We start from the raw sequence: 14,190 nt of genomic DNA, 5'->3' as shown, positions 1-14,190 counted from the left end.
ACTGCATCCCTCCCCCAACCCCCTCCCCCTTGGCAACCACAAGTCTGTTTTCTATGTCTGTTTCTGTTTCATAAATAAGATCATTTATGTCATATTTTAGATTCCACATATAAGTGATATACGGTGGTATTTGTCTTTCTGACTTACTTCACTTAGTATGATACTCTAGATAATCTCTGCAAATGGCATTATTTCATTCTTTTTTGGGGGAGTAATATTCCATTGTATATATACATATACTGCATCTTCTTCATCTGTTGATGGACATTTAGGTTGTTTCCATGTCTTAGCTATTGTAAACAGGGCTGCTATGAACATAGGGGTGCATGTGTCTTTTTGAATTATAGTTTTGTCCAGATATATGCCCAGGAGTAGGATTGCTGGATCATATGGTAATTCTATTTTTAGTTTTCTGAGGAAACTCCGTACTGTTTTCCATAGTGGCTGAACGAACTTACATTCCCACCAACAGAGGAGGAGGGTTCCCTTTTCTCCACACCCTCTCCAGCATTTGTTGTTTGTAGACTGTTTAGTGATGGCCATTCTGATGGGTGTGAGGTGGTACCTCATTGTAGTTTAGATTTGCATTTCCCTGATAGTTATCGATGTTGAGCATCTTTTCATGTGCCTGTTGGCCATCTGTATGTCTTCTTTGGAGAAATGTCTATTTGGGTCTTCTGCCCATTTTTCGATTGGGTTGTTTGGTTTTTTTTACTGAGTTGTATGGGCTGTTTGTATATTTTGGAAATTAAGCCCTTGTTGGTCGCATCATTTGCAAATGTTTTCTCCCAGTCTGTAGTGTCTTTTCTTTTTTTTTTTTATGGTTTCCTTTGCCGTGCAAAAGCTTATTAAGTTTGATTAGGTCCCATTTGTTTACTTTTGCTTTTACTTCTATTGCCTTGAGAGACTGACCTAAGAAAACAGTGGTATGTTTTAAGTCAGAGAATGTCTTGCCTATGTTCTCTTCCAGGAGTTTAATGGTGTCATGTCTTATGTTTAGGTCTTTAAGCCATTTTGAGTTTATTCTTGTTTATGGTGTTAGGGTGTGTTCTAACTTCACTGATTTGCCTGCGGCTGTCCAGCTTTCCCAGTACCCCTTGCTGAAGAGACTTTTTCCCCATTGTATATTCTTGCCTCCTTTGTCGGAGATTAATTGACCGCAGGTGTGTGGGGTTACTTAGCACAGTTTTGACCTGCTTCTTTTCTGACCTGGGCTGGTTCATGCCTCCATAGGCAACCTGGTGGTCCCCTGCTCTCGGGAGGTCACCACGTTGATGCCGAACTTAGGGCCTGGTGCACTGCAGCCTGGAACTCCTGGGCTCAAGTGATCCTCCTGTCTCAGCCTCCCAGAAGCTGGGACTACAGGCGTGTGACACCATGCCTGGCCCAAAGAATCCACCTCGGAGGGGGAAGGAAGGAAGGAGGCTGTGAATTCTTCTTCCCTAATACTTTATCCCTGTCCACAACAACATCAAGAACACCACCACCATCACCATCTTCATAACCATCACCACCATCATCACCGCCATCACCATCAGGATCCTCTTTGTAACCATCACCACCACCATTACCCACCACCATCTTCACCATCGTCATCACCACCATCATTACCACCACCATCATCACCACCATCACCACCATCACCACCACCATCCTCCTCCTCCTCCTCCTCCTCATCATCATCATCTTCATAACCATCATCACTACCACCATCTTTTTTTACATTTTTTATTTATGATTTAGTTTTTTATTATTATTTTTTTATTGAAGTATAGTTGATTTACAATGTTGTGTTAATTTCTGCTGTACAGCAAAGTGACTCAGCTATAAACATATATACATTCTTTTTTTTTTATATTTTCCATTATGGATTATCCCAGGAGGTTGGATATAGTTCCCTGTTCTATACAGTAGGACCTTGTTGTTTATCCATTCTATATATAATAGTTTGCATCTGCTAATCCCAAACTCCCAATCCATCCCTCCCCCACTCCCCCTCCCCCTCGGCAACCACCAGTCTGTTCTCTATGTCCATGAGTCTCTTTCTGTTTTGTAGGTAGGTTCATTTGTGCCATATTTTAGATGCCACATATAAGTGATGTCATATGGTATTTGTCTTTCTCTTTCTGACTTACTTCATTTAGTATGGTAATCTCTAGTTGCATCCATGTTGCTGCAAATGGCATTATTTTGTGTTTTTTTATGGCTGAGTAGTATTCCATTGTATATGTAGATACCACATCGTCTTTACCCATTCATCTGTCTATGGACATTTAGGTAGTTTCCATGTCTTGGCTATTGTGAATAGTGCTGCTATGAACATAGGGGTGCATGTATCTTCTTGAATTATAGTTTTGTCCAGACATATGCCCAGGAGTAGGATTGCTGGATCATATGGTAACTCTGTTTTTAGTTTTTTGAGGAACCTCTATACTGTTTTCCATAGTGGCTGCACCAACTTACATTCCCACCAACAGTGTAGGAGGGTTCCCTTTTCTCCACACCCTCTCCAGCATTTGTCATTTGTAGACTTTTTAATGATGGCCGTTCTGATGGGTGTGAGGTAGTACCTCACTGTAGTTTTGATTTGCATTTCTCTAATAGTTAGCAATGTTGAGCATTTTTTCATGTGCCTTTTGGCCATTGTATGTCTTCTTTGGAGAAATGTCTATTTAGATCCTCTGCCCGTTTTTGGATTGGGTTGTTTGTTTTTCTGTTACTGAGTTGTGTGTGCTGTTTGTATATTTTGGAAATTATGCCCTTGTCGGTCGCATCCTTTGCAAATATTTTCTCCCATTCTGTAGGTTGTCTTTTTGTGTGTTTTTTTTTTAATCGTTTCCTTTGTTGTGCAAAAGCTTGTAAGTTTGATTAGGTCCCATTTGTTTATTCTTGTTTTTATTTCTATTGCTTTGCGAGACTGACCTAAGAAAACATGGATACAGTTTATGTCAGAGAATGTTTTGCCTATGTTGTCTTCTAGGAGTTTTATGGTGTCACGTCTTATGTTTAAGTCTTTAAGCCATTTTGAGCTTATTTTTGTGCATGGTGTGAGGGTGTGTTCTAATTTCATTGATTTACCTGTGGCTGTCCAGTTTTCCTAGCACCACTTGCTGAAGAGGCTGTTTTTTCCCATTTTATATTCTTGCCTCCTTTGTCAAAGATTAACTGACCATAGGTGTGTGGGTTTATTTTTGGTCTGTCTGTTCTGTTCCATTGATCTGTGTGTCTGTTTTTGTACCAGTACCACGCTGTTTTGATTACTGTAGCTTTGTAGTATTGTCTGAAGTCTGGGAGAGTTATGCCTCCTGCTTTCTTTTTTTTTCCCCCTCAGGATTGCTTTGGCAATTCTGGGTCTTTTATGGTTCCGTATAACTTTTTGGATTATCCTAGTTCTGTGAAAAATGTCATGGGTAATTTGATAGGGATCACATTAAATCTGTAGATTGCTTTGGGTAGTTTCGTGATTTTTTATTTATTTATTTATTTATTTTTGGGTGTGTTGGGTCTTCGTTTCTGTGCGACGGCTTTCTCCAGTTGTGGCAAGCAGGGGCCACTCCTCATCGCGGTGCGCGGGCCTCTCACCATTGTGGCCTCTCTTGTTGCGGAGCACAGGCTCCAGATGTGCAGGCTTAGTAGCCGTGGCTCACAGGCCTAGTTGCTCCGTGGCATGTGGGATCCTCCCAGACCAGGGCTCGAACCCGTGTGCCCTGCATTAGCAGGCAGACTCTCAACCAGTGCGCCACCAGGGAAGCCCCATAGTTTCGTGATTTTTAACAATATTCTTCCAATCCAAGAACATGGGATATCTTTCCATTTCCTTGAATCCTCTTTAATTTCCTGTATTAATGTTTTATAATTCTCATCATATAAGTCTTTCAGCTCCTTGGTCAGGTTTATTCCTAGGTTTTTCTCTTTTTTTTTGGTGCGATTTTAAAAGGTATTGTTTTTTTGCATTCCCTTTCTGATGTTTCATTGTTAGTGTAAAGAAATGCAACCGATTTCTGAATGTTAATCTTGTATCCTGCTACTTTGCTGAATTCATTTATTAGATCTAGTAGTTTTTCTGTGGAATCCTTAGGGTTTTCTATTTATAGTATCATGTCATCTGCATATAGTGACAACTTTACCTCTTCCCTTCCAATTTGGATACCTTTTATTTCTTTTTCTTGTCTGATTGCTGGGGCTAGGACATCCAATACTATGTTGAATAGAAGTGACCCACCACCATCTTTCTCATCATCATCACCATCACCACCACCATCATCATCATCATCATCATCATCATCATCATAGCAGCTCCTGTATACTGAGTATTTGCTATGTGACAGGCACAGTCCATACCCCTGCCTTCATGCTGGAGCCCTGTGATACCCCCATCCCAGTGCAGAGACACTGACCCCAGGTGTCCCCCCACCCCTGCACCAGCTCTCCACCCATGATCCCTCCCCAACTCCTTTCCCCTCTGTGCCCCTTCCCTTCCCGCCACAGGTGTATGAGGGTGGGAGCAACGTGGACCAGTTTGTGACACGCTTCCTCCTGAAGGAGACGGCCAATCAGATCCAGTCCCTGCTGAGCTCGGTGGAGAGCGCAGTGGAGGCCATTGAAGAGCAGACCAGCCAGATCCGGTGCGTTGATGGGATCTTGTGGGGGCCTGTGGGGTGGGCCGTGTGTGTGCTGACCTGCTGCTTGGTGGGGATGTTCGTGTGCTTGGGGGCTGGGTGACCTTGGGCAAGCTGCCGCTCCTCTCTGTGCCTCCACTTCCCCAGCTCTTTCAGTGGGGACGATTATACACCTGCCTCCTCACAGAGTTATGACTAGTTCCTAGACTCTGATCGATTTGGCCACATTTCCATATTGCTCACATTGTTGTTTAGCTAAAACTATTCTATTGTTTGACTCATTTTTTAAAACCTGGGAGTAAATTTAAGAAACTCTGGTGGCTATTACCATCATTTGAAAACAAGTTATCACATGCTGTGAGTGAAGAAGTGGTAAAAATAAGCGCTGTTGGTGCCTGCAGTCAGCTTGGACCCTGAGGCCTGCTCCCTCTTTGTTCAAAAAGAGAGGCTGTGAGATCATAGATGGGCGTTGAAAACAGAGGAGCATCAAAGCATGACTTCAGAAAGATTGAAAGAGCAGTGAAATGGAGTGGTTTTCTCCCAATGTTAGTGTTATTTAAGGCCTTGTTTGTGGGTCCTTGAAGCCGTGGAAAAGTACCTGGGGTCCCCCCTCTTTGCAGGGGGACACTGTTGGGGCGGTGAGATGGGGGTCCGGAGAGTAGCAGTCTCCTTCCGGCTCGGCAGGGCCAGCCCCTGGGGGCCACGAGCCCTCGCATTTGCTGTCCCAAGTTCCGGCCAACTCCTCTGTGCCTGTTCTTCCCTGAAGAGCTGATGTGCCCGGGGCAAAGGGGAAATAAAGAAATAGAAACAGGCGGGGGCAGCTGCCAGATGCCCAAGCTTTACTGAGCCTTGAGTCTCTGCCGCGGTTTCCCAGGCAGAGACCCGGCACAGCAGGATGTTGGTTGCTGGGCATGGGGGTTTGTATGTGTTTTTTTGGTTGGTGGGGGGCTTGTCCCAGTCAGATATGATTGCAAAGGCTGCTCAGTGATGCTGTTCGCAAAATGCCTTTGCTCTGAGCACCTGCAGCCCAGTCACCTAGGATATGCACAATGCAGATTCCTGGGCTCCGGCCGTGCCCGCTGGATTAGGGTCCCTGGGAGCTGAGCCCAGGACTCTGCATAGCTGATCAGTCTTGTGATTCTGAGGGTTCCCAAGGTTAACAGCCTCAGCTCTGGAAGTTGTCACGTAGATTTTCTTCATTTTTTTTTTTTTTAATCACTATCTTGATTTTAAAACCTGTGGTTTCTATCCTGCTGCAGAACAGATAAGACCGCTGCATGATTTTCAGAGCCGATTTCCTGCACTTTGCCAGTTCCGTCACGTGTCAGCCGTTACACCTGCCTGCCCCCTTTTAGGAAGCTTACTTTGGGATGTTGTTGGCAGGGGTGGCACGTCGCGATGGGGAGACACATCTCCTTCACAGGCACTGCCACCTCAAACCGCCCAAATCTCAGCTGTTTCGGCTCTCAGCTGCAGGTCCCCTGAGCGTCCTCTTTCCCAGGCCTGGGGACCTCGTGACCCAGGCACGAGCCACTGCTTCAGACCCTGCCGCCCTTGGGGGACTCCCACTGTTCCCACTCATGGTCTGAGTCTGTTGAGGCGCCACGATTGACACCTCAAGGACTCTGCCAGCCTTTCTCCTCCCTTGGGGGTGGCCCCTCTGCACAGGGAGAGGCTGCTGGGCTTTCAGGCTCACAGGAGGCAAATTCCAGAACATTACCAAGGCAGCCCTGGGGACCAGGCGTGTCGGCCGTGCACACAGGAGTGTGGGGGGGGGGGGGGCGGGGGGAATATGTGCGTCTGGGTGTATTTTTATGTCTGTGGTGAGTTTTCCAGCATTTTTGCACATGGGGGTTTGGGCATTTGTTGAGTCGCTACTACGTGCCAGGCACAGTGTTTGGTGGGCTGTGTGTGCGTGTCAGGGATGCCGGGGGCTGTGCATGTGTGTGCACATCAGTAGTGTGCGTGGCGGGTAGTGTCATGACGGGATGGGGCCAGGCTGAGGTCGGGATCACGGATCTTTGTCCTGTTAGATGCCTGCTCTCGACTGTGTCTTAGGGCTTCCTTTTTTGGACAGGGGGCTTGTTAGCCAACCCAGGCCCCCACCCCAGAGGGCAGTGAACACTGAATCGGCTCCTAGCAGGGCCGGGGGGGTAGGGGCAGCTGTGGGCTGCGGGGAGGCTGGGGGCCTGGCTCAGCCTCGCCCGGCCCTGGAACTAAACCTCCCGGGAACAGGGTCTGGGTTCCTGGAAAGGATCTGAGTTCAGATCCCAACCCGGCCCCGCCTGCAGCGTGGCCTTGGCCTGTGGGCCTGGTGTCCCCCTCTGTGAAACAAAGGCCACGATGTTCGCTTCACAGGGACGGGGCTCCACGGAGTGAGTTTTGTGCACGTTTCAGCCCCCAGTTGGTGCTTAATGTTTGTCAAAGCTGCCACAAGCGGACAGGGCCCTGCAGCCCCCCTCACAGTGTGTGTTTCCCCACTCCTCTGCAGACAGAACCACAGCAAACCCAGCCACAGCGTGGTGGAGACCTGGTCTGGGAGCTCCACTCCCCTCTATGCCCACAACCACAAGCTCACGGCCGTGGAGCAAGGGAAGAGCTTCCCACTTGGTGAGAGAGCAGTGGCCCAGAGTGGGGGGCACTGGCTGGGGGGTCCTGGGGGGAATTCTGAGAGTGGTCCACATGGGGCCTGGGCCTCCCATGGGGACCGAGCCTGGGAGGGCTGGGGGCAGGTCTCAGCCCCGGGGCAGGGCCGGGAGCTCCCCTCCACCTTAGGCCTGGCCCTGCCCCCCCATCAGCATCTCTGTTCCTCTTTCCCAGTCACCTCAGACTCCAAGGAGGAGGGCCTGGAAGCCCAGATCAGCAGGTTGGCGGGGCTGATAGGACGGCTGGAGAGCAAGGTGAGCCCACTGAGCCCTCGCCTCTGTCCCTGCATCCACTCTCCGCCCTCCCAGCCCCCAGGGAGTGCAGAGTGAGGCCAGAGCTCGAGACAGAAGTCAGGAAGCCTTGTAAAGGACATTCCCCAGGTGGAGTGCGGACTAAGGGTAGATGCCGGGAACATGTCCACTGTATAGGACCGGAGGAGAGGAGCAGCTGTGGAGGGTGGGCGGGCAGCCAGGAGGGGCATCTCAAGGAGCAGGAAGTAGTCGGCAGGGTCACGGGCAGCAAGGGGACAGAGCTTCAAGGAGGCGTTAAGGCGGCGGGGTGGTCTGGGCAGGTGGTAGCCTAGACCCAGCAACGTGGTGGGTGAGGGATGGTGACGTCCCAGGAGAGATTAGAATGACCGGCAGCGTGAAGTCTTTTAAATGTGACGTGGCACATCCACAAGTGACGGAAAGTGGCACAGCCTTTGCGGAATCGTGTTTTCGGAGAACATTTTATGGCTCGGTAGGCACTCAGGATACGATTGTGTTAGCTTTGCAGGGCTGCCAGAACCGGGGCTTTAAACCCAGGCATGCATTCTCTCACAGATCAAGGCTAGAAATCTGAAATCAGGATGTTGGCGGGGCTGGTTTCTTCTGAGGCCTCTCGTTGGCGTGTAGACGGCCGTCTTCTCCCTGTGTCTGTGTGTGTCTGTGTCCTGATCTCTTCTTATAAGGACACCAGTCATATTGGATTAGAGCCCACCCATGTGACCTTATTCTAACTTAATCACCTATTCAAAGGTCCTGTCTCCAAATATAGTCACGTTTTGCGGTACGGGGGATTGGGACTTCAACATATGAATTTTGGGGGAACACAATTCAGCCCATAACGATGACCATTCGTTGGAAGAAAGAAAATAATTTGCCTTAAGGTTTACCAACAGGCTCCAGTATCAGACTGCCTGTATTTGAATCCTGGCTATAACACTTAACAGCTGTGTGACCTTGGGCCAGTGACTTACCCTCTCTGAGCCTCAGAGTCCTCCTCTAACCACAGAGAAAATAATCAGAATGGCACCTCTCAGAGGGTCATTGTGAGGATTAAACAAAATGATGTCTTAATGGCTTAGCACAGAGCCTGCTGCATAGTTAGCATTTAATATTAACAATGTTATTTAGCAGTTATTATTAGACATTCTGATGCCAGAACCTATACACATACCATACCTGTATATCAACATAAACCAAGATAGCAGGCATCTCCAGGCTGTAGGGTTGCAGTGGCAAGTTTACATTTTTCCTACTTCTTTGAATTTTTTTATATCTTTTGCAAAAGGGCAAAAGAAAAATAGTGCTTTGATGGGTTCGTGGGTTAGTTCTGAGGGATTCGTGAGGGCAGTGGGTGGGGCTCCCCAGGAGGAGGTGAGGCCGAGACTTGCAGGGGAGTCCGAGGGAGGAGGCGGCCATCCCACCTGCAGGTCTGAGGCCGAGGGGTGGGATCTCCTTCCCCCCCGCCACCCCGCCACTAAGCTAAAGCCGGCTGCTGGGTGGGAGCGGTGGGAAAGGCTCGGCGGGGACCCTGAGGCCCGGTTGTCATAACAACTCTGCGGGCGCCCCCAGGGGGAGGCTCTTTGAAGCTTATTTTTAGCGCCCCAGTCGCCTTAACAACCGGCTGGCTGGAAACCAAGGAGCACCTGGGCGTCCTGGAGACGGGGCGGGGCCCTCTTCCCGGCCTCTGATTGGTCCGAGCTGCGAGCAGGGGCCAATCCGGGACCTGCTGTGGGCCCCGCCCTCCAAGGGCCAACCTGAGCGCTCCTAGCTGTGCCTGGGCTCCTGGAACGCTGGGACGGCGAGGCAGGGAGACGGGGCGGGGGGCGCAGACGACGTGGGTGCCGCCGCCCCTCCCCCACCCTCCCGTCATCTTTATCTCATCCCCACCCTCACCGCCGCGGGGCCCAGCTGGCCAGGAGAAACCTAGGGAACCAGTTGCAGCCCCTGCTCTCCAGGAGCCCACCTATATGGTTTTAAAACCATGGAAAGAGACTTGCCCTGCCAGGCACACCTTGGCCACCTACAAACGCCTACATCCACACCCTATGTCCCCGGAAAGTCAGTACCCTCTCTGGGACCGGCTGTGTAATTTATGGGGCCCCTTGTTCCAACATTATTAAGAATGTCCAGGTGGTGACTGCATGGGTCATGGCCCTGCACCTCGGCCGCTCTCTCTGTTTTCCTTAACAGCCAGCTGATGCGCCTCATTCACGTGCTTGTGTAGAGAAGAAAGACCTGGGTGCGGGATTGCGCCAGGGACACGGGCTGTCCTCGTGGAGGCTGGACAGGGATGGGCACAGAGGTGGCCTTTATTGGGGTGCCCAAGTTAAAGGAAGAAGGATCATGATTCCGTGCATCAGGAGGAGAGAGGCCTGGCCTCAAACTCAGACTCTGACCCTGGACCAGCTTCTGTGGCCTCTGGGTTCTCTGCTCTGAAATCGTGGTGCTGGGCACCATTACAGACACAAGCACGTGGTCAGGAGCAGAGTGCACGGGCTTCCCGCTTTCCTAGAGCTCACAGTAGGGCAGCCGCGACCTCGGGGAGTCTGGAAAGTTACATAAGATTTGGTATAGAGGGTTTAGCCCCCAGGGTCGGTGGAAGGCCAGCGAGCACAGACTACCTCATTTAGACCGTTATATTCATGAGGCGCCAGGGGCTGTGACTGGGGGCGACGTGTAAGTTGTCGGGGAACCTGTTGCCAGCAAGGCTGTCGGCGGAAGTTGTGACAAAACCCCAGCGTCCTGGGTTCAGCACAGTGGAGCCGCCTTCGTGTTCTCTGCACTTGGCGTGCTTGGCCTCTGTGGCTCCAGCGCCCCCTAGATGCCACGGCCAAAAGGGATCTGTGCCACTTCCTGTGGTTGGTCTTCCAGCCTGGCTTCCCGGCTCCTCTCTGAGCCAGCACCGTGCCTGGAGGGTGGGCTGAGCTCTGGCCCTGGGAGCTCCCACCCGCTCGGGGACTCCAGAGCCTCTGGAATCGTGGGGTGGAGGGGCTGGAGCTCTTCGGTGGCCCTGGGTGCTTGGGTGTCACTGTGGTGGTCCTGGAAGCCTCCCTAGCAGAGGTGGCCTCTGTCTCCAGCATCTCTTCGTGCTTTGTTGTTGCAGACCCTTTGGTTTGACCTCCAGCAGCATCTCTTGGATGAAGAAGGCACCAACATGGTGAGGACCCCTCCTGTGGCCCCATCCCTGCCTGAGCCAGGCCTCAAGGTGCAGGTGGCTCAGTGTCCCTGACACCTCCACCCAGGGGCCACCACAAGGGGAGATGCAGCCCCAGCACTTGGCCACCCTCCCCTCCCAGGAGCGTTCTTAGAGGCTCCAGGGCTGTGATCAGTTGGGCCTGGAGCAACGTGATCAGCAGGACAGTGACATCACAATGCTGATTCAATCAGAAACAATTTTGCTGGTCACTCATTTTGTTGTGTCCTGGACCTGAAGCCTTGCAGGCAGCTCCCAGTCTCTCTAGAGCCTCTTTAAACGTACCTGTTTTTTCAGCACTTGTGGGACTACTTCCCGCATTTGGTTTCTTAAGTTTAGCTCATTTTTCGCCAGTTTCCACGTGTAAGAATGAAAAGTGTGTGTGGGGTGGGGGGAGTGGGTCGGTTTTATTCTGAAGAAGTTGTCCTGTCCTGGGGAGGCGGGCTCCTGGGCTGGGCGGGGTCCCGGGCTGCCAGGGGGCCCGCAGGGTGGCTCACTGGTCCTGTGGCCCCGCAGCATCTGCAGCTGGTCCGGCAGGAGATGGCCGTGTGCCCTGAGCAGCTGGCCGAGTTCCTGGACTCCCTGCGTCAGTACCTGAGGGGCACCGCCGGAGCCAGGAACTGCTTCCAGTGAGTAAGCTGCGGGGCGGGGTGGTGGCCGGGAGCTCTGCCTGGGGTTGAGGCACAGGGCAGGACCGGCCTCACCCCTGAGAACACACCGGACCCCAGGGAAGCCCCCTAACGGGGTGGTTCCAAGAGCTGGGTTCAGGTCCCCTAGCTCGGGCTCTTCCTTGCTGCGCAAACGTGCCAAGTGACTTCTTCTCGCGGACCTCAGCTTACTCATCTGTAAAGTGGGACCACTGACCGGACCCGCTCCCTGGTGGGGTTGGAGGCGTCAGTGGAATAATGACCGTGGAGGGCACAGGCCAGTGCCTGGCACCCAGCGCCCACTCAGCGTTAGCTGCCACGGTTGCTGCCCCTCGGGGCCTCACCCTCTGGTCCCTGCTGCCAAGGCCTGCATCCTCGCTGGGGGTGGTCCCAGAGGGCTGTTGGCACAAGCTGCCGGGCTCTGTCTCCCGTCTGTGGCCCACCCGTCGGTGCCCAGCGGACAGTAGCTGTAGGCTCCGTGCCTGTTCCCTGCCTCGAGTCTCTCCCTCCCCGGTTGCTTTTTTCCTACCTCAAGAGCACGTGTGCCTCCACCAGCTTCCCGGTGAAGCAGGTGCGCCAGGCCTGGGGGTACGGCGTGACTCAGGCGGCTGCTCTTGTTGCACGTTAATCCTAGGTGGTGGGAGAGGGCAGGTGACAAAAGATGGTTCCGGTTGGCGCCGTGCAGGCCAGCGAACGGGGGGCTTTGGGGAGGGGCTGCATGTGTGCCGAGGCTGAGTGATGAGCAGCCCCACCTGCAGAATCTGAGGCCCGCCACAGGCTGCTGCCCAGACCTGGCGTGGCAGTGAGGGAGCCGTGCTTGCGAAAAAGCAAGCAGCTGGTGTGGCTCGACAGAGTGACCCAGGGGTGGGTGGGTCAGATGGCCAGGGAGGCAGGCAGGCCCTGCTCGTTCCGGGGACCAGGGACCACGGGGGAGAGATGCTTAGGCAGGAGGGAGACTCGGTCTTGCCTCCCTTGTGTAAGGAGGGGTGGCAACAGGCGTGCAGCTGGCAGCCAGGGAGAGGCCCTGCGGTCACGCGGAGAGGGCACTGGCCTTGGCACGACGTGGGCAGAGCTGGGATCTGGTTTGGAGGGGGGCGGACTGGACTTGACCATGGCCAGGATGGGGTGGGGGGGCCGTAGAAAGAGGAGGCAAGGCGGAGTCTGAGATTCTTCAGCTTCAGGAACTTGACGGAGGACGGGGCCACAGGCTGAGCTGGAGAAGCCGCGGAAGGTCAGGCGCGTGGGTGCGGGGAGTCGCACGGGCCTTCTGGGCCATGTTAAATTCCAGATGCCGCTCGAGGTGCCGATGTACAAGTGGGGAGATGCGGGGAGTGGGGGGCATGCAGGTGTCACCCGGAGCCCCGGGAGCTGTGTGCTCATCATGGGAGAAGGCGTGGAAGAAGGGGGCCCGGGGCTGGAAGGGCCGGGAGGAGGCGGCACGCAGGAGGGCGTCCTCCCTGCAGCCCCACCCTGGAATTGCCTGTAATTATGCAGCAGATGCCACCGGGCCAGGATTCTCCTCTCTCGGGGATGCGTGGGGTGCTGTGCTACTGAGCGTGTGGGAAAAGGAGAAGGAACCGGGAGGGTGTCCGAGAGGCCAGACGGGGTGGTAGCGCGACCTGGGAGGCCGGGCCTCCCTCTCCCTGGGGTCGGCCACATTCTTAGAGGCGCCCCCCGCTTGCTCCAACCCCCCAGCCTGGGTCTCCCAGTCCTATTTGAAATGGGGTGAGTGCCTTGCTGCTCGCTCAGGGGCTTGGGCCACGTCTGCCTCTCCTGCGTTTAAGGATTAAATGAAAGGATGGTTATGAAGGACAGCGTGGCAGGTGGAAGATGCTTTCGGTTTTAAAGGTAGGTTTTTCAATGACTTGAAAGGCTTTTTTTCAAAAAGACGTTTCACTGTCATTCATTCAACAGCCATGCTGGCCACTGTACGGGGCCAGGCCTTGCTCTCGAGGGTAGAGAGGGGCACTCAGCTGATCAGAAAGGGAGTGTGGTGCTGAGAGCAGCCTCGGGGTGGTGACAGGCTGGCTTCCGGGCCTGTCACCACCCCCGGCTGCTGCAGCTTCTGCCTGGGCTCGGCTGTGGGCTGTGTGTGCACCCCAGCGGGGAGCAGGCAGGCGGGCTGCCCGCTGCATCCACTGAGTCCGCTCTCTCCTCTCCTCTCGCAGCATCGCTGCCGTGAGGCTGGCGGACGGCGTCACCTTCGTGGTCTACGAGTTCTGGGAGACGGAGGAGGAGTGGAAGATGTAGGCCTGGCCACGCACGTTCTCTAGTTTCAGCCCTCTGCCGGGGGTTAGGTGGTGGGATGGGGGAGGGGACCTGCCCCGGCCCCCTTTCCACGCCCTTCCTTGGGTGATGAGTCGGGGTTCCAGCGGCATCCACCACTCAGAAGGCCGGGCCTCAATCCAGGTGGAGGCGGTGTTTCTCAGGCTGGAGCTTGAGCCCCTCAACGTGCTCGGCTGGGCCCTGGGAGCAGAGGCCAGGGTTGCTCCTGTTTCAAAACTGCTGCCCAAGGATAAAAATCCAGAGAGAAAGTTCTCTCACTGAAGGTTGCTCATGGGGAGGCAAGAGCCAGGCTGTGCCCCCAGCACCCGGGGGCCCCGGCCCTACCTTCCCACAAAGGGCTCTGAGCCCCGAGCTCGGCTGACTGGTGTGTGGCCCCCAGGCCCCGAGAGCTCACGGGTGTCCCCCTGGGTTGCAGGCACCTGCAGAGCCCCGTGTGCAAGGCGTTCCGGCACGTCAAGGTGGACACGCTGAGCCAGCCCGAGGTCCTCTCCCGGATCTCCGTGCCAGGTACTGGGGAGGAGGGCCTGGAC

At 53.6% G+C, this 14,190-nt stretch overlaps 1 protein-coding gene across 1 annotated transcript in view; it reads left to right on the top strand.

Moving 5' to 3' along the window:
* LOC137752645 (oxidative stress-induced growth inhibitor 1-like) overlaps window positions 1-14,190 on the top strand; it is a 50,954-nt gene that overhangs the window by 35,804 nt on the left and 960 nt on the right. Inside the window, 7 exon segments of the mRNA XM_068527368.1 lie at window positions 4,489-4,625; window positions 7,111-7,229; window positions 7,440-7,519; window positions 10,638-10,691; window positions 11,244-11,356; window positions 13,543-13,620; window positions 14,076-14,167. Coding sequence (XP_068383469.1) covers window positions 4,489-4,625; window positions 7,111-7,229; window positions 7,440-7,519; window positions 10,638-10,691; window positions 11,244-11,356; window positions 13,543-13,620; window positions 14,076-14,167 — 673 coding nt within the window.

The sequence above is a fragment of the Eschrichtius robustus genome, chromosome 19 (genome assembly GCF_028021215.1).
Source record: "Eschrichtius robustus isolate mEscRob2 chromosome 19, mEscRob2.pri, whole genome shotgun sequence".
NCBI classification, from domain to species: Eukaryota; Metazoa; Chordata; class Mammalia; order Artiodactyla; family Eschrichtiidae; genus Eschrichtius; species Eschrichtius robustus.
This window is presented reverse-complemented; position numbering and strand designations above follow the sequence as displayed.